Source organism: Phyllostomus hastatus, unplaced genomic scaffold (genome assembly GCF_019186645.2).
Source record: "Phyllostomus hastatus isolate PE091 unplaced genomic scaffold, TTU_PhHast_1.1 phas_contig_58, whole genome shotgun sequence".
NCBI classification, from domain to species: domain Eukaryota; kingdom Metazoa; phylum Chordata; class Mammalia; order Chiroptera; family Phyllostomidae; genus Phyllostomus; species Phyllostomus hastatus.
Genome location: NW_025333916.1, coordinates 5,890,020 through 5,910,701, shown reverse-complemented (window position 1 = coordinate 5,910,701; position 20,682 = coordinate 5,890,020). Strand labels below are relative to the sequence as shown.

General features: G+C 33.1%; 1 protein-coding gene across 6 annotated transcripts in view; it reads right to left on the bottom strand.

The window, feature by feature from the left end:
• KIAA0825 (KIAA0825 ortholog) overlaps positions 1-20,682 on the bottom strand; it is a 398,694-nt gene that overhangs the window by 270,321 nt on the left and 107,691 nt on the right. For all 6 annotated transcript variants that reach the window (XM_045848391.1, XM_045848392.1, XM_045848393.1 and 3 more), the window contains 5 exons: positions 15,519-15,680; positions 7,384-7,478; positions 4,205-4,432; positions 2,765-3,030; positions 1,207-1,357 (listed from right to left, as the gene is read on the bottom strand). In XM_045848391.1, coding sequence (XP_045704347.1) covers positions 1,207-1,357; positions 2,765-3,030; positions 4,205-4,432; positions 7,384-7,478; positions 15,519-15,680 — 902 coding nt within the window. The remainder of the gene's footprint in view (positions 1-1,206; positions 1,358-2,764; positions 3,031-4,204; positions 4,433-7,383; positions 7,479-15,518; positions 15,681-20,682) is intronic.

Sequence of the window (20,682 nt, the reverse complement as noted above, 5' to 3'; positions counted from 1 at the left end):
CACCTCAAGGCAAATAAGGAAGTTGCCATGCTGCCAGGAAAGAAGACCTATACTTTCTTATTTCAGGTGACCAGGTGCACCACAGCACCTTCATTTTCACTCTGCTCACTGCAGCTCGAAGCATGTCAGGTTAGGAAAACTCTGTACGGATGTTCTTGCAAAAAGGAAAAGTATCTGGGGAGGGCCTCTAAGAGAGAGATGCAATAGCCTTAGAAAAAGTGGAAAGTCCCTTAAAAGAGCTTCTTATTAGTTGCTCTTCTCTGATGTGACAACATTTATTATGATAATAACTCAGGCGTAAGTAGAGCTACAGGAATCTTCAGGGAGATGACAAAAGTGACTCCGCTGAATAAAACTCCACTCTTTTTTTCTGATAGTGATTAGAGCAATCAGGAAAACAAAAATCATAAGCTTCAATCCAGAGGAAAGGGTAAATGGAAAAAGCTAATGAAGCTGGGTTTGACTGATGAATTTTTAAAAAACCCTGATCATCTTATCTTTTATTAAGATATTATAAATGTTTCACCCTGCCCTGGAATCAACTTCAAAAAATTTCAAATATTGTGGCTTATGGGATGCAGGGGAAGCTAAACCAATGAAGCTTGATGATGAATAATTTTAATTGATCCTAGGTTTTGGTTGCACTGGGAATCATTAAAAATAATTCAGTAGAAATTTGGGATTTCAAAACATGGGCTAAATGAAAATAGGCAAGCTATAAATAATCAGATGGGTCTTACAGCACACTCACAAGAACACACTTGGAGAAGGAAAAAGAAGTATAAAAAAAGCTGCTTAATAAAAATATTTATCAAACACAGATGGAAATACATAACAAGAAAAAAAATGCAAAGATATCTATAACTGGCCCCTCTGGAAAAATACAAGGTTGTAGCATTTTGGCATTGTTATCTCCTCGAGATTTCATTGTATCCCATTATATTCTGATTCATTATGCAGCACTGAAACACTGCAGCTCAAATTAAGTTATTTTTATTTTTAAGCAGTAGAGCTCTGATGTCTAATTATTCCAGGTTTTTTAAAAACAGCGTTTTTGCTAAGTACAAATTCAATATTTTAAAAATATTATCCTAACAGCCTCTGTGTGTTAGTAACGCCAAGCTCATGTTTCTAATTAGCCAGAAAGCAGGTAGGCAGTCAAACATATTTGTGTAAAAAGGAGGGATAGTAAACTTAACTTCACACCTCATAAAAAGCTTTGTAGTCATCCCAGTGGTGGCTCTCAGCATCCTGTAAAATGCTTGTAGCACAAACTCTGACGCAGTAGTCCGTAACCTGAAACTGCAGAGTGTTGATGAATTCCTGATATCCTTGGACAGGCACCAGGAATATGGGTCTGTTCAGAGGGAATGATCAAAGAGACAGAGATTTAAGGCCTGTGTAGTAGGAGGTAACAATCTCCAGTACTACAAATGGTTTTGATTATTAGATATCAATCATTCATTTCCTCCTAATGCTGAAGTCTGCATCCACATTCACTTTCCAAAAAGAAAAAAGAAAAAAAAAAGATGGTCTTTGTTTTGCAAGTCTTTTGAAAACGTACATCTGCTGTTCCACAAATATGCACTTCAACTTGAGACAAACTGCATTGTCAATACATCATTCAAAAATAAAAGTATTCTTTGTAAGCCTATTATTAGAGATCAGTGCATTATTTAGGCATTAGGTTATCATTATTATAGAGAACACATGCATTTGTCAGAACCAACTTTTATAAAGCTATCACACGTCCTACAAACATACTCTTTTTATTTTAGAAATTGTAATTTTGTAGATGTCAATTATCTCATAAACTGTTATAAAATATTCTACAGAAATAAAGTGATTTCTGGAGCATTTGTTTATAAATTCAAGCATGAATAACAACATCTGACTACTTATGAGAATTAAAGAACTATCATAGTGATATTCTACATCAAATCAAATTTATTTTACTTTTATCTTTAGCTATTTGTATTATGCTTTCTCTCACAAGTAAGGAACTGCAAAGGCTGAATACGTAATGCGGAATGGATTCTTGGGCTTACACCAGACTGCCAAGTCCACATGTTCCCTCTGCAAGGGGCCGTGCTGTCTTCTAGAGAGTGAGTTCAAGGATAGCCAGAAAGACCATGTGATAATACCTGCAGTCATTTTTATTGTCTATACAGAAAACATATAATCTTTTTAGACCACTAATACATGAGATTTAGGACTGCCAGATGCTTCCTCCTCAAATATTATGGAGAGTTTATTACTAAATCAATGTTCTGAAATATGCTTAGTCAATAGAATAGATTGAAAGGCATTTATTTTCTATGTCAGCTGCTAACATCCTGTTGGCTCAGAAAAGAAAGAGAGAAGTACGTATTTCACAATTGTGTATACATGGGAAAACAGAAAGTTGATTCTTCCTTTTCACTGTAGTGGATACAACGTGCCTTACAAAATAAAAAGGGTTTGTTGGTCACATCATAAGAGCGTGCAGAAAATTGTTGTTCCTGATTAGAATATGGAAAATATATGGGTCTTTTGAGTGAGCCTTTAGAGAAAATACATATCTTTCTCACTATCTGTGTGTCTGGTTTAATGTATCCCATGCTCCACCTTTTTGACATTTCCTAGTTAAGACAAGTGAAAATAATTCACCATGTTAATTATTATTTTCTCCTCAAATATCATCATCAAAATTTCACTCCTGTGATATCCAAAGATTACATGTTAGTGTAAACATGGCCATCAACTTAATTTACATGACACTCACTTCTTAGTATTTTCTTTCATCAAATTATCATATTGCGTAAAATGCTGGAAGACATAAACTGCCGTGGAGAGCAATGTATGCAAGTTTTTCAGGGGTGCTCTGGAAGGAAACTCCTTGCCTCTCTCTTGCAGTCTCGCCAGGACAGCTGTTGCCACTTTACAACAGGCCTCCACAAAGTTTGCTCTAATTTCCTGAAAAGAATCATCTCTGCATGCCAGAGCCAGTGGAAGCATTGTGTCAAGTTTTTCCATGATGTCAGAACAGAACTAGGGAGAAATAAATGTAGCACTGAGTTATTTGTACTCTGACAGCACCATGTAATTTATGTACAGGGGAGCCAAATTCTTAAATAACGAATTTGGCATTAAACATAAATATGATCACACAACTTTATAGTAATCAATTGTAGAATGTTAAACATTTTGTGTCAAATAAGGAAATACGAAAATGATGCCTCTCTATATATAACCGTTAAACCTTATGCTTACCATGCAGACATTTTGAAAAACTCATGAACTAGCTTTACATGTCAATACTTTTATTTGTAGTTAATAGAAGTCAGAAAATATGCATCCTTGATACTAACAAAATATCATTTTTGAATTTATTTTAATTTTCATAAAACTTTTTTATTAATCATCACATAAAAATAAGGCTATATCAGTTTTACTAAATCTAGAAGTATCAGAAACAATCTCATGCGGCATCTTCTTATTGGCAAGGCACAAACAAGTTTTAGAAGTAACGTGCCCAGCCTTTCACTAGTTATTACGAATCTACTCCTTTTCAGTGGCAAAGGAAGTGTGGTGGATGGGAAGGCAAAATTTGCTTCCACTCCGGATTAGTCCACAGTGTTCCCTGGGGAATGTTCTGGAACCTCGGGGTATCAGTAGCAGAATGGGAGGCCATTTTTAAGAACTAAAAAACATTTCAATTATAGGTTGCTGAACTCATTGTGGACTTAGTACTGAGATACTGTATTTATCTATTTGCACGATGACTTCATAATTTTACTATGTTCTGTGACTTTCAAAGCACATGTAAACATGTAAGACTGATGCTAACGAAATGGAATGTTCATTAGTGTCTATTAATCTAAGGGGCTATTAAAAGTTGCCCAAACCAATAAAAGACAGTAACTCCTTCAACCTCTTAAATTTCTCTTGAAGTCATTCAAAGATATAACCCAAACAAGCAGCAAGGTGGTAACAGGTTTAAGCCCCTTTTCTTAGCAGTGGCCCATGATACCAGAGAAAAAAATTGGCATTGGGTCCAGTACCAATTGTTTGCCAAGAGGCTCCACCATTTTTCTACAGGTTCCTTTTGCAGCAGCTATAGTTAAAAACAACAACAACGATGACAACAAAAAACAAACAAACAAAAAAAAAACACTTCATTATACCAGTCTACAGTTCTGAAAGGATTTCATTTGATTCTTGCCTTTGCAATTTTCTTTGGCTGGTCCTCCTCAGGAACCATACAGCCATCTTGCCAAACTCGTTGGACATTTACAAAATTCATATCATAGGTCACAGCTGAAGACCTTTCATTCTGTTCCTGTTGTAGAACTTTTATGGAAAAATCTTCAGTTGCTGTTGTTATACAATATGCCATGGGAACAGACACTTCTTTAAATGCATTTCTCCAGCCAAAATCTAGTAAACTAGCCTGAAATACAAATTTATATGAAATTATAGTAATCTTAATTCAGCAACAAGTGCTTCTATTGTTCTAGATATAAAATTACTGTTTTCCTTTGGCATGTTGAATATAGATATTCTTTGATAAACTGTAAAAGTCATTCTTACAACCTGAAAAATATTACCCAGTGTATAAAGCAATATACAAAAACATGTGTATTCTTTACACACAGTAATATACTGACATTTCATTTTAATTCATCAGTGGATTTAATAAAAATTTTTTTCAAAATTTAATCTCTTAAATATAGTTCCATAAAACCATCTTTATGAGAGCTGAAAGTTACACTTACTATTTATCACATAAAACAAACTTTAAATTCAATATATTTAATAAAGTCTAAATTAGATTTTTATAGTCTTCTTTATAGTTTATTGTTAACAAGTATTGCAACCTAAGACAGCATTTAATATTCAGTCTTTTCTTTTTCACTCTCAGAAATCCAGACAAGCCAAAAAATAGCAATAAAAAATAAATTTCTCAGAGAAAATACACCACTGAACCTTTCTAGGTTTTTATTTCTTTAGAATTTTATGTTGTTACTCTACTCACAAACTGGTACATGGCACTACTTTTGTTTCAGAAAATGAAAAACTAAAATGATCTGCATCACTCTGGGTGGGAGGATTGGGGAAGGTTGGGGTGGATGAGGGTACTCTTTATTCTCTTTCAGTCTTTGTCTCATATGGCAATGTATTTATGAATGTGTACTTCCCCCAAGTCCTCTAATGTTCTTTACAGTACCAAAAGTATTATGCCTAGTAGGCTGAACCTATGCTTAGAATTAAGCTCTCTGTTTTAATATAATCTTATTTACAGTAATAATTTCCCTATTCCAACATCAGAAGACCTTAGGTTCAATACCTCTAACTAAATTATTTATTTTTATAGGTCTCAACGTTTTGTTAGAAATATAAGAGCTGAATTTAATGATTTCTATGGTCTCTTTCAGTCTAAAATTACTGAGATTATGATCATTAGCTTCATTTTCTTGTACACACATATCATTCATCATTAATTTAATGTTTTTTGTATATACTGTACAAATAAAGGTGATTCTTCTTCTACAGTGAAAATTTTAAGAGTCCATGATTCTGTAATTAGAAAAAGTGGCTCTCATTTTCATCATGCTTATAATCAAGTTGTGATTGAACTTTCTAAAGTTTATTTCAACCTTTAACATCATGGAGTCTGAAAACACATCTCTCATCTTATTTGCATACAAAATTACTCAATATTTGAATCTCTTCAGCTCATATAATCTCCCTTCTTATAAGTGAAACTTTAGAAGTACCATGGTTATAGTACTGTGCTATAATAGTATTTCCTTAGGACACATTTATGACAGAAATGTAAAAAGAAAACCACCCCCATGAAAATTAATAAAAACAACAATAAAACTCTGGTTTTTGTTCTCCCTACCAGGGCATGTCCATTGAAATTATTCATTCATTCATTCAGTCAGTCAGTCATTCACCCAGGAAAAGATATTCTGATGAGAACTCCCAGTAATTGCCACAGCTGCAGTGATAATTTGTGTGTGTGCAATGATGATTACTTTGGCCCATGATCATTTATATGTGATTATAATATCTTGGCCCATCTGAATTCTCTCTTCAAAATTTAGAAAACTAAGCACATTAATAGCTGCTCTTAGAAAAGTAAAAACCTCTACTATTTAAATTTTCTCCTAGAAGTCTGTTTGCTTTCATAAAATATTATTTGCTTCCTTCTACTCTTCTCATCTGATGTTTGGCAGCAAAAATATTTCAGTTAGAATAGAGAACATTTACTAGTTGATTAAAGAAGAAAAAAGGAAATAATGCGGCTTTCTGTTCTGTGCACAGAGTAGGTACCTACTGAATCCCTTTATTCTATTACCTCATGATAATCATTTAATACCTGCTCTGATTTTTGGTTAAAACATAATGTATAACTTTGCATTTTCCTAATTATTATTGTTGCTTTCTAAATTGAAAGTGTTAAAACCCTATGTTCTTGTACATTTTCCAATGTTTACCTGTCAGTCAAGTTCCATTCAGAAAACAGAAGCCACTCTAAGTATTTCAAGAGGAAGAGAAAATTAATGTAAATTACTAAGGTGATGACATTTTGAGAGCCAAACATGGGTTGTGAAGCAAGACAGGTATTAATGCAGCAGGAAGCCACCACCACTCTTAGGGCTGGAGGAACAAAAGAAAGGGACTATATGGGAGTCCAGTTTCTGGGGCCACCAGTCAAAGCTAAAGGTAAGACTGCCAGGTGGAACTGGAACTGGAGGGAGGACTGTGTGGTGGGCACACAGCCCATGGAGGAAAAGAAGGAGTCATAGATACTACTAGAGATGTTCCCTAAGACACTGAGAAAGGAAGAAAAACCTGTTTTTCTCCTATATCTACCCTCCAGGTCTTCCACCAATGCCTTTCATTGACCAGACCTTCTCAGTATCGAGAAAGCAAGGAAGCGTGGAAGATGTAACTCTCTGTAATATAGAGCAGAGCAGGGGAAGAGTGTAATGGATCTGAGAACACACATGTACATGCTGGACACACTAAATTAAGGCCAGTTCAAACTCTTCCTCCCTCTTTCCTTTCCTTTTTAACCTCTGTTTTCTCCCTTTTCTACAATTATCTACAGTCCAAGTTCTCAAGTGTAGACCCTGATTTAGGATGAGAACAAAAACCTCCTCATTTCCAGCTCCCTCCTCATAATCTGTCCATGGAACAGACTGTGTAAGGGAGCAGTGAATACACTAAACTCAATTTTCGTCAAAGTGTATAAGCCAATTTTCAACCAAGAATTGTTTTTTTAGTGTCAAAGGGAAAAACGCAAGACATTTTGATTTATAATGGATTCATAGACATATGATGATGCTATTATATGTGAATAAAGAAATACCACCCTTTTATACTATTTACCTCTTTCCCTGATAGCAAGTGCTCTGAGGAAATACTGGTTTCATCTGCTCTAGGTTTCTCTCTTATGGCTTCTCGACTGGGTGTGTCCAAAATTCCTATGCAACAGAAAAGAATACAAACCCACAAACATACATTAAAAAAACAAACCATACTAGATTCAGCTTAAAATTAATTATGTAAAAAAGCTCTACCTATACTCTATACACACACACATACATACGAAGATACAGAGAATATAGGCAACAAGACATAAGGCAATGTCACTATTACAATGATGACAGTATCAGAATATACTGAGTACTTTTCCATACATTCAGCTCAGTAAAATTTATGAGCTACTTATATTTGTACTTGATGTATATACATATATAATCCATAAAATACAGATCATTTTGTTATTAATTCATTTTCATATTGATAATGTAGAGTAAGTTAAGAATACAAAGTAAATATTAATTACCTTGTTCATGTAAAAAGTTAAATTCTAAAGTACAGCATTTAAAAACTGGTGGTTTTTCTTAGTACTTTAATACTTCCTTTCTTGAAATAAGGAAGAACAAAAGTACATAGAGAAACATCAACATATCAGGGAAAATTATACTCTTCATAGGTATATCAATAATTCATTGGAAAAATACAAACACTGGAACAGATAAGAAATAATATTTACTCTGTAAAATGGAAATATTTTCTCAACTTTTAGTTATTAGAATTAAGAAAGTTTTTCCTATAGGAAAAAAATAAACTACAAAAATATAATAAATTAATATGTGAAAAAGAAATTCTTCCACTTTTCCATTAAGATTTTATTGATTACAGTTTAATTTGATATGAACAAGTTTGCATTTATTTTATTTTTTCTTATAATTGATATATGATGATGAATTACAACTATTATGTAATATTTAAAAATTTTCATGAATCTTAACAATCAGTTTCTCCTTACACCCTGAGTAAACACTTTTCAAAATCTTACTGATTCTTTTCAGTAGGACTTCTGGCCAATATATTCATCTGGAAAATGCATGAGTTTTTTTTTGTTTGTTTTTTTCTAGATATCGTTCTATGTCCTGGCTCAGTGGACTGAGTATAGGCCTTCAAACCAAAAGGTCATGGGTTCAATTCCTGGTCAGGGCACATTCATGGGTTACAGGCCAGGTCCCCAGTCGGAGATGTGCGAGAGGCAACATGTTCATGTGGCCCTCACACATTGATGTTTCTCTCCTTCTCTTTCTCCCTTCTTTCCTGTCTCTCTAAAAATAAATTAAATAAAATCTTTAAATATAGTTCAACAAGTTCAATCATGAATGATTCCTATGTACTACAGCTCACTGAAACATTCCTTAGAGAGATAAGTATTATATTTAGTAGGTGATAACAACATCTTTTGGAGAAATTTTATCAGAATTTATTTATTCTAAGGAAAAGTTTCCTTGACTCTAGTGTTTCTTAAGCATTTTGGATTTGTGAACACTTCTGAGAACTGTATTAAAGTGAAAGAACACTCCATCCAAAATGCACAATATGACTTCATGGTAAATACACACATGCACTCACACATGCTATTAAGGATTCCCAGACCCCCTGTAAAGTGCATTCATGAACCTCAGGAGGCCACAGTTTAGGGATCCTGCTTAATTTCTCAACAGATATCACAACACAGAGAAGGTTTGAGATCAGTGTTATACCAGTTAACCTAAGATGCTTGCTCTATGGCTTGCATTTTACTAAGTCTTTTAAAAAAGATGGTACTATAAATAAGGAATCCTTCTAACAATGAAATAAAATCCAGATTAACCAAAGATTTTTAAATAAAGAAAAAGGCAACTATAAGGCCATTAAAAATATGGAATATTTTTTTCAAAAGATCATTGTAAAGACTTTTCTGAAGCACATAAAAGAATTCTGCATAACAAAAATACCATTAGCAGTCAAAATAGATATGACAAATTGACTTAAAATCTCTGTTAAAATGTCCATATCTTTTAAAAAAATAATAGATTTTAGGTTTTAGAGCATTTTTAGTTTTACAGAAAAATTCAGATGAATGTACAGAATTTCCACATTTTCTCTTGCCCCCACCCTCAGTTTACCTTATTGTTAACATTTTGCTTGGTGTGGTCTACTTGTTAAAACTGATAAACCAATATTGATAGATTACTATCAACTAAAGTCCATAGTTTACATTAGGGTTCAATCTTTGTTTTGTGTAATACAATGGATTTTTCAAATGCATAACATTATGCATCCACCTTTATTGTATCACGGAGAATGATTTCACTGCTTTAAAAATCCACTGTCCTCTACCTATTCACCTCTATTCTCGTTTTTCCCATCTCCTGAAAACCACTGATCTTTTTACTCTCTGTATATTTTCTCTTCTGAGAAAGTCATTAATGTCATATAGCTGGAATCACATAGTATGTAGTCTTTTCAGATTGGCTTCTTTTAATTAGGGATGTGCACTTAAAATTCTTTCATGTTTTCTTGTATCTTGATATCTTATTTTTTTATCACTGGATACTATTTCACTGTATTGATGTACCACAGTTTATCAAATTTACCTAGGGAATTATAATTCCCTAGGCAATTATGAATAAACTGGTACAAACTTTCATTTGCAGGTTTTTGTGTGGACATTAATTTTCAACTCATTTGTGTACATAAGTGGATCATATAAGACACTGTTTAGCTTTGTAAGATACAGCCAAGTTGTCTTCCAAAGAGGTTGTACTGTTTTACATTCCTATCAGCAATGAATGAAAGTTTCTGTTGCTTCACATCCTTGCCAGAACTGGTGCTGTTGGTGTTTCAAATGTTAGTGCTATCTCCTTGCTTTAATTTGCATTTCCCTGATGACATATGATGTTGAGCGTCCTTTCATATGCTTATTTGCCATCTGTATATCTTCTTTGCTGAGGTGTCTGTTCAAATCTTTTGCTCATTTTTAATTGAGCTTTTTGTTTTCTTGTTGAATTTTAACAGTTTTTTTGTATATTTTGGATGCAAGTCTTTTATCCGATGTGTGTTTTGCAAATATTTTTTCTGTCTATGGCTAATCTTTTCATCTTCTCAATGACCATACCTTTTTACTTGGCAATTTCACTTTAGAAATTAACCATTTTGAAATACATGTGCACATATTAAGACACATTTCAAGAAAATTTGTCCCATCATTGTTTAGGAAGAAAGAATAAGTATCTATCAATGAGTACCTCGTTAAGTGCACCAATGGAAATCTTTTCAGCTGTTAGAAAGAATGAGGTGTTTCTGCATAAGTGTTAACAATGAAAAACTCTGCAGAGTATGTCAAGATTTTGTGTTATTTTAACATAGGAATATATATGGAAGTAGTTGCCTCTGTAAAGCAAAACTAGAGAATTGGAATAGAAAAACACGTAATTGTCACCATACTCTTTTGTTCTATTTAAAAGTTTTACTATATGTGGAGCTACTATTCAAAAACCATTTCTTTCTTTTCATTTTAAAGATTTTATTTATTTAGTTTTAAAGAGATAGGGAAGAGAGGGAGAACAAGAGGCAATGAAATATCAATGTATGGTTGCCTCTAGCACACCCCATATGGGGATATGGCCTGCAACCCAGAGCACAACCCAGGCATGTGCCCTGACTGGGAATCAAACCGGCAATGCTTTGGTTCTCAGGCCTGTGCTCAATCCACTAAGCTACACCACCCAGGGCCTCAAAAAATATTTCTTAAAGAAGAAAAAATAGTAGAGATCAAGTTAATGACATGAAGGAACAACACCTGGATTCTTAATGTCACTTTACTTTTCTATAGACAGCTCACAAAACCAGCTAATTTAAGAGGTATTTACTCTGGAAAAATAACACTAGTTTGAAGTATAAGCTTGCAGATCTATTTCCAGAAATAACTATCTGCCATTATATAGTTATAATTTAAGATTTATAAAAAAAGTTAATTATCTTATATTTACCATTGCACTCCCAAATACAATATGCTTATTCTCTCAAAGTAACATGCTGTGATATTTATATAACCCATCTGCCTATTTTCAAGATTAGTAAATAAAAAGATAAGCTTCCCAAACCTTTCCTTGCTGGTGAGCAATCCTATAGTAAGATTGAAAATAAATTATCAAATAATTCTGATAACCTTTATAATATAGTCTCCCCACCAAAAAATTTTTAAAAGATTTTTTTAAAACTTTAATTCTACTTAGAGAAGCAAAAGGGATCATTTTAAGGCAGGATTAGTACCACTGAATCTAAACTAATAAGGTATCTGATATTTGAGGTTTTAACAAATTGTGACATTTTATATTTGTTTGGAATTCAAAATGTTCAATTTCAAAATTCTATATTGTCAAACTTTATAACCTTTGTGAACATTCAACAAATTATTTCACCTACTTAAAAATATATTGAAAATCTATACACCTACAAGCATTGTCTAGAGAAGGTAGCCCATTTTGGGCTCAAGGCTCTAAAACATAGGTTATTTGCATGTAATCAACACTGGTTTCTTTAAAAATATGCCCAGATCAAGGACCTCAGTAGAGTGCAGACGGTCACAGGAATGCTAGCTGCCAAACAGCCTCCCCCTACAGAGTTTGCTGTGGTTCATTTTACATGTCTGGTTAGTCCCACACTGTCACTTTCTTTCATAGAGAGTAGAGGTTGGCAGTACTTCCCTGTGACATCCACTTTCACACCCAAATTGGTCTTCATAGGCTCCTGTTGTGCACACTACAAAGCAACTTGCCTTGTTGGTAGCTCTAAGTGGGAACTACAAGTCTTTCTTTTCTTCACTGTTCTTTTCTGGCTCACAAGCAACCTCCCACCAGAAGCTGAATCTGTAGAAGAGACTACATCCAAGAGATAATACTATGAAAAAGTATGAAGAGAAACCCAGGTGGCCACCTTGCAAATTTCCAATGTGGAAGCCTTCGACCTCTTTGCCCAAGAAACAGCTAAAGTCCTAGTGTAATGAGCTTTACAAACCCTAGGAGCCTCTTTACCTTAACTACATACGCCTCCCTAATACAATCCCTTAACCATCTAGCTAAGGAACTCTTAGAAGCCATTTGACCCCTCTTAAGACCCCCTAAGAGTACAAACAATCTTTCAGAAGATCTGAAATCTTTGATTCTTCTGAGACAAACCCTAAGTGATCTTCTTACATCCAATTGAAGCAGCCATTGCTCTTTGTCATTGCTGGGGCTAAAGAAAAATGAGGGCCAAGAAACCTCCTGGTTTAGATAAATCTCAGGTGCCACCTTTGGAAAATTTGAGGAACTGCCCGAAGAACAACTTTATTCTGAAGGAGCATTAGAAGTGCCCCATAAATCAAACCCGAAGCTACTCCATAAGATATAATCACCCAAAAGAAATATAGTAGGGCACCATAACAGTCAAATAACATTCTGAACAGTGTTAACATTATCACTTTCTGAACAGTGATAACATTATCACTTTCTGAAATGACCAAAATAGAAAACCACCATATTATGACCCCCTCAAAAGCAAATAAATATAATGATTAAATACCATTTCTTTCTCAAAAACTATTTGTGTCTCTATAGCATCTCTTGCATCATATTAAATTACTAAGAACAGTGCCAATTTAACTAACTTGAAGATACAGTAGGAAACTTTAAAGTAAAAAATAAATTATTTGGTTAAGCATCTTTACATTTTCTCTATGTGATATTAACCACCTGGATATTTTTAAAACATCTGGATAATGAAAAAAAAAACAACCCTCGCTTTTCATCACATTGTTTTGGTTACACAGACATAGTGGGCAACGCTTTCCAAGATCTTTATTAGCAAAATATGCTCCAATCAAAATAAATACAGAGGAAACCAAATGACTTGATCTTTTTTCCCCCATTCTGTCCCACACAAGATTTTTTAAGCAAAAGATTAACTATAAGGATAACTTAAGATACATTTGGTTTCTTTAATCATCCATTTCAAGGGGGTATTTTCCTCTAGATTAAAGAAACAAAGATTTTGATAAGAATTGACTGGCTTCACTTACATGGAATAAAAAATTTAAGATTTTTCTTGACAACTTCCTTCAAGATCTTTCTTTGCAGGGAGCTATAAAGTTATGACAGATTAAATCAATCCTGGCTTTGTACAAAAAATATAAGTTTTAACAATAAAGAAGATCTGTATCACAAGAGGATGTTCTAGTACTTAGACATTTCCAATACCTTCAAAATTCCTTTTATACTATGTTGATAATCCACAAACCTGTTTCTATAGTACCCTGCTATTAATGTGATACTGAAGTTGCTTTTATCTGCCATGCTGCTTATATGATGATATGATGAATAAGACAGTATATTGTGGCACAATTAATTATTTGCTGTGTTAATTTTATTCAATCATGGCAACTATTGTTCTGGAATATACAGCACTGGCCAAATCTCAATGTTACTTAATTTATTCTAATAAAATTATTTCCAGTTTATCTTCTCTTTTTTTCTGAAATCACCATGTAAACCTTTGCTTCAATTCTTGGCTATCTCAGTTTTATATTTTTACAATACCTCTCTAACACAATTATAATTATGAATTTGCATTGCTTTTAAGAGGAATAAAGTTCTTAGAATTGACCTCATTTCTTTAGGGCCTGGCCTAGGACCGATACAAGATGAGTCCAAATGGGTGAGGGTCTAGACTTATTGGAATTCCTTTAGTTTCTTCATCCATACCTCAGAAAAGATCTGCTAGAGATGTGGATGAGGGATGTCAAATCTTAGCTAGGTGTGATGCATGAGTACCTAGCCAGTGCCAACTGCTCCAGGCAGCAACATGTCAATCAGAAAATAGGATGGCATATTTCTTTACTCAGATCTCTGTTGGCCCAGTGAATTCCATCTAGAAGACCCTCTATAGCCCACATTATCTCCTAATTAAATTTGCTTTTCATTATCTTTTAACTTTCATATTTCATGTCTTATATTTTACTATTTTCCCATGGTTTTATTGTGTTTCTGAAATCTATAATCCACCTTCATTCTACTCAAATTATCTCTAAATTTGGAAAAGTGATCTACAGTATTTACTTTATAATTTAATAATATGTAAACTTAACCTGAAACATAGAAGGCCAGTAAGGTATGCTTAGAATAAAACAAACAAATTCCAACCCTCTAACTTTTTTATTTACTCAGGAAAAGTAAATAAAAATACAAAAGTAAATATATTAAACTAAATATAATTCCTTTAAGATACTAGCTTTTGAAATTTGCAGATTCACTTGCTTGCATAAATTTGTTTTACAAATGCAACCACTATTTTTCCTCCTAAAAATGATATATGGTCATGTGAAAGAAAGTTTTGTAACATTCATTCTGATATAAATGAAAATCTACATAAGTAAAAATATGAACATGGAGCACAATATCTTAACTATTATGGCTTTGAATTCTACCTTTAATTTTAGAAACATTATCCCAAAACACATGGAACAGCTTTCTTCAAAAGGATTTTGTGAGGACTAAAATTAAAGTAACTATTACTATTTACTATTACTATTGGTAATAGTAAATATGTAACTTTGGAACAACACACTTACAGTTTATGATATGCTGCACATTCTTTTAAATAATTTACATACAGTGCATCATTCAATTCCCATGGCCCTACATAATATATTGGAATCTAAAGCATCTAACTGCAAAAGAAAACAAAGAGAAAATGAATTTAGATCTATACCATCATTGTGAAGTTGAGAAAACTGAGGTCTAAGGAAACTAAATATTTTGCTCAAGGTCATCCACCCAGCTACTAGTAGCAGAAGAGGAGCTACTAGATCATCAGGTCTGCTTAATTTTTTTCATAGTCCAGGCTGCATTTCTTTGAAATAAAAAAAATGATCTGATTTTTGTTAAAGACAGTTATTTGGAATTGAGTTATGACCCTTTGCCAAGTAGAATTATGGAATTTGCTACAGATAAAGGAAGAAATGTAATTCTATGTTAATAGAATTTTCTTTACTTAATGTTTCAGACTTTATATTTATTTAAAGAATTATATAATGTATTTTTTTCCAAATAATGGTATAGATTCAGTGGCAGGAAGTAAAAGTAGAGGAATGACAGATTTAAACAAATTTAAACAAAAGGGCATGTTACCTGATTTATTCCTGAGTATCTTGAGTGACAAAAACATTTCTTCAAACAATTCTTGAACATTTTTTTCCAGCTTCAAAAAGGATTTTATGAGCTGTGATAAGAATTCAAGTTCATTTAAGGAGAGGAGAAAGTTTCTTTCTTTCTGTGGGCATTCAGGAGTAACTATGAAAAGAAAAGATCAATATACATTGTATTTGTTTGTTCAGTAAATACTATAATGATCTATGTGATTCCATAAACCATCAAAACTAACAAGATCCTCAATAATTAATCCAAGTTTGTTCTTGAGGAAATACGAGTATACATAAAATTTCCTAGGAGAGTCTTTTCTTTTGAGATGCTGGAGATCAGTATTCTCTTTAATGCAAATATGACAAATAGTTATATTTATTCTGAGAGCTATAAACACAAAGGTGGTTTGTTGTTATGAAATTATATACAATTCTATTTTTTAAAAAATCTGGCACAACTTTAATCTAGTCACAAGGAAATATAAGAGAAATCCAAATTGATGTACGTTTTACAAAATAGCTGATCTATATTCTCCAAAAGTATTGTGTCCAGAAACATGAAGACTAGATTTTGGCTGGACAAATGTTCTGTTCAAAAGAAGTCTAAAGAAACATGACAACTGAAATTAATATGCAATCAGTATTTCATTTTATTATACGGGACTCTATTGGGGTAATTTGATGAAATCTGAGTACAGTCTATAATTGAATGCTATTATTGCATGACTTAATTTTCTGATTTAGATAACTATACTGTGGTTATGAAAGAGAATGCCTTATGTTTAAGAAATACATACTGAAGCATATGAAGGTAAATGCAAGTTGTTCTCAATTTAAGGGAAAAATAGTTTTAAGAGAAGGAATGAAAATGTGGAAATGTGGTAAAATATTAACATTTGAGGGATCTGAATATTTTTTGTAACTCTGAAATTAAAACAATTTTTTAAAGACTACATAAAGGATAAAGGTCTTCAAGACCTTAGAAGTGTTGCTACTATATCACTAAAAACAAGCAAATTAACTTAGTTGTTGAATCTAGACTACATAATTAGTGAAACCATGTTTTAAAATATAACCTGTATAAATAATTGTGATATCTATTGCTTTCATAAGAACAAAACAATTTAAGATAAAGAAGGTTGATTATTTTCCTTTTATAATTATGCTACTTATCAAGTCACACCACTATTTTAATATGATAGAAAAATATCTTCCACACTATGGAGAATGACTGATATCACCAAATGTCACCTTTGACCAAGCTTTCAAAGATGTAAAAAACTCTTTCTTTATTATTGCCACTTCTTAAAACACACATTTAAGAAGTGTTTTGAGGCTTAGTTACAAATAAAAAAAATTTGTATAATCTTATAAAATGAGCATAAAGTTCCTTTGGAGAGGAAAAAATTAAAGAGTGCTACCTAGAAATGATGTAAGATCTGGTGATTCCATGGAAAAGTAGGTTACTTTCATCACATGGACTTAGAGGGAAGGTTCCAGTAACATGGCAATTTTATGGGTAATTCATGACCTTTAAAATATTTGCAACAAACTTGTAATCATTTGACATAGTTTTCACCAAGGACCAAAACTGTCATGGTATCTTTGCAGATAATATGAGAGAAACCTGTCAAAAACTATTTCATCTGTAAATTGATGTTCATCCTACATAGGAAGTCTATCTCTAAGCAGCCCTGCTCATGTCCACCATTCCTTTGCAGGCAAGCCAGAGAACACAAACACAGGCAGCCAGTACACACATCTGCGGTTGTGCCACCAGAATCATGAGAAAAGAGAATAAGTATATCATGACTCATGTAGCCATTGCTCGATTCTTACTTGGCCTGTTTAATTTCTTTTAAGCTTTGCTCATATAGATAAAAGGGTTTGTTTAGCCTTTTAAATCTTAAAGATGTTGCTTTTAGGACTGAATGTTTAGAACTGGAAATTTTCAAAGACTAAGAATCTGTCCTACAACTTTGATAGTTTGACTGAAAATTAAACATACTTGAGAAGGTTTTAGAAACATTGAAATTAAGAACAATCTGACAGTAACCAGAGAGGAGGCAGAAGGGGATAATGGGGGGAAGACAGGAAGGGTTTTTCAGGAACAACTGTAAAGGAAACATGGACAAAACCAAGAGCGGGTGGAAGCAGGGGAGGGTGGTGGGGATGGCTGGGGCAGTCAGGGGAGTGGTTGGGGGTAAATGCAGACAACTCTAATTAAACAATAAAATAATTTTAAAAAGGTTTTGTGTCAATCAATTCTAAATTAGAAGTATTATACATGTTTATAAATTAAGCATAAAAGTTCCCCCTCTCCTTTGGAAAAAAAAAATCTTTGAGTCAAAAATGCTCTGCTCTGACAGTGCTACTTGTTTAAAATTTATATAGGGTCTGAAGATTCTACTTGAAGAGGTCTTAACTATATGACCTGAATTTAGAAGGATCTTGTATTTCATAAATTTAACAACACTGAAAGATAAATTCATTTCAATTCAATGCATCTTTTTAACTTAATGAAAGAGAACCAAATAATACATATGACCTAAATCTCATTATTTTTGTCCCAAAGAAACAGTGGTGGTGGTAGAGGTCCATTAATTAGTAGTCATTATTTCCGATTACTTTTAGCTCAGTGTTCTCCCAAGAGGTACTGTAAGGGTTCTTAATTTATGGGGAAAATACTTCTGTGATAAACTCATTTTGTGAGGGTTCAATTAAAGCCAAATTAAACTCAAAGGATGAAATAGCATTTCACAAATTTATCTGTCTTATTTTCTCCATAGTATCTCATAGGACTAGTGTTCTAATCATCACATCTTAGCTCATGATTTCTAATTACTTAAACATTTCTATTTCTCTGTTACCTAATTTCTAATTACCTAAACATTTCTATTTCTCTAGGACTCTTCACTGTTAACAAATGGGGAAAGTTTCCTCAGTAGAAATCACCTTCACTAAATTAATCTCTCTTTCAAGATACTGTTTGCTGTTCTCCTCCAAGTTACCTTTCCAGAAAACGGTATCTGGATATAATCAATTGGGAATTTTCCTTCCCCCTCTAAGCCAATCTCGTCTTTATCTGTTTGTTGTTTTTTGTTTATTTATTTTTGCTTTTATCACTGTCAAACTATTTTGCTTCAAGAAATTATGGACATACATGTTTACACACAGGCAACTATGATTAGCTGGCCACCAATCATTGCTATAAAATATCTAAAATAATGATTGTTAATTTATATAGGATAAGTTCTATGATTCTTAGGAAGTACAAATTTCTCCTAAGTCCTACATAAAAAAAATTAAATTTGTGTTTTAGAGTAAGACTTTAATTTACCATCAACTAACAATGAATAAGTCCATGTAAATAATAACTAGATAAAGGGATTTTTCCCTCTATATAATTTTAATATTTTTTTCTAAAATATAAAATTCTCTGCTTTCCTATTATTTAAAGTATTTAAACACAACTTAAATTTTTCTTCATGACAGGGTTATGATGAAAATTACTTATTTCTGTGCTGTACTCAGGGTCTGTCCTGTTACAGGACACTTCTCAAAATGATTATCATTTGAAAAGCATTTATGGTCAAATAGGTTTGGAAAGTACTACATACTAAATAACCCTAAAAGTGATTTCCAACTCAAATTAGCATATTAAAGTCTATTTACCTCTACAGTAATGTAAAATTTTAAAAAATAATGTTTCTCAAACTTTTTGACCAAAGGATACATTTACTAACACATCTAGTAACATCAAGGATTTTCTCAGAAAAATTAAGAGGATCCTCCTTCTGAGCATACTTTAAAAAATTTTTCACCATGAAGAAAATATGCATAGATAATCATAGAAGTATTGTTGTAAAGTAAAAAATAATAAAATAAAGCCTAGAAATGTGGGGACAGAGAGAGAGATATTAAAGAATATAGGCTATATTACACAGAAAATAAAAACTCTTTAAAAAAATGATATAAACTACAGACTATACACTTAGAGGTTTTTCTCACCTAGTGATAAAGAGTTAAAATATTAATTCCATTCTCACATAGCAAAATCAAGGTCACTGAAAATAAATCTAGAAGGACATTAGGACTCCTCACATTTGATCCACAACAAAGCAGCATTTGGAATAATTATCAAAGTCCAGCTAAATCAGACAAACCATAAAAATAAAGGTAGTGGCTAAAAGCACACATATTATTTTTCAAAACCATTAGCAACAGAATTCTTGTTAATAATAGCATTAAGATACAGGAGAAAATGAGAAGCTAGGAAATCAGATAATCCAAGGCTGGTGGATCAGTATAATAGGATAAAAGGCACACATTTTTGTTTTCCCAAGAAAAATGAACACTAGACACCCTATGATTGAATGCAAAAGGATATATTTCAGTGAGGAAGTATTCTTGGTGCCACCAGACAAGTGATGTGAAAAAGAGGTGACACACAAAAGGTACTGAAAGTCTCATTATTCCAGATGAAATTCATGACATAATCCAAATGGAATATATTTGTTCCAGTAAAGAAAACTTTTAATCAATATTACAATAAGAAGCCAGGAGGGACCACATAGGAACAAATAATAAGCAGCACTTTTGCCAGTACCCGGGCCACTTCCCGAGATCGGGTGGGACTTGGGAGTGCGCTGCCGACGTTGCTGTGGCCTGAAGGAGCCCCGTGCTCCTTGAGCACCTGCTTCCACGGAGCGGGAGAGCAGGGGAAGAAGCAGAATACAAACACCATACCCCTGAGTCTATGAAGACCCTTCTTTGTCATGTACGCCTAATTAGTAGCTGGAAAATCATGAAGGACCTGCAGGCATTGTTTTTTTGTCACAAACACCAGGAAGAAATTGAAGCTCTTTTCCCCCGCTTTCTCCAGAATTATTTTTGTAACTTATTTTTCAAATTTGTATGACTAGGAAAGCATCTGAGGTCAAACTAAGACAATATATATTTGCATCTTAGTTTTCAAAACTGAATTTATTGTTTCTTCTCTCTTTTGAGGAAGCTTCATAAGTAGTGCCCAAAACAGCCAGGGTAAAACTTTAAAATAAACCAAGTAAATAAATGAGTGAGTGAATAAATGATTCAAAGGATGAAGAGATCATCTTTGAAGTTGAGAGAAAATGCAACCTGGCACAAGCTGA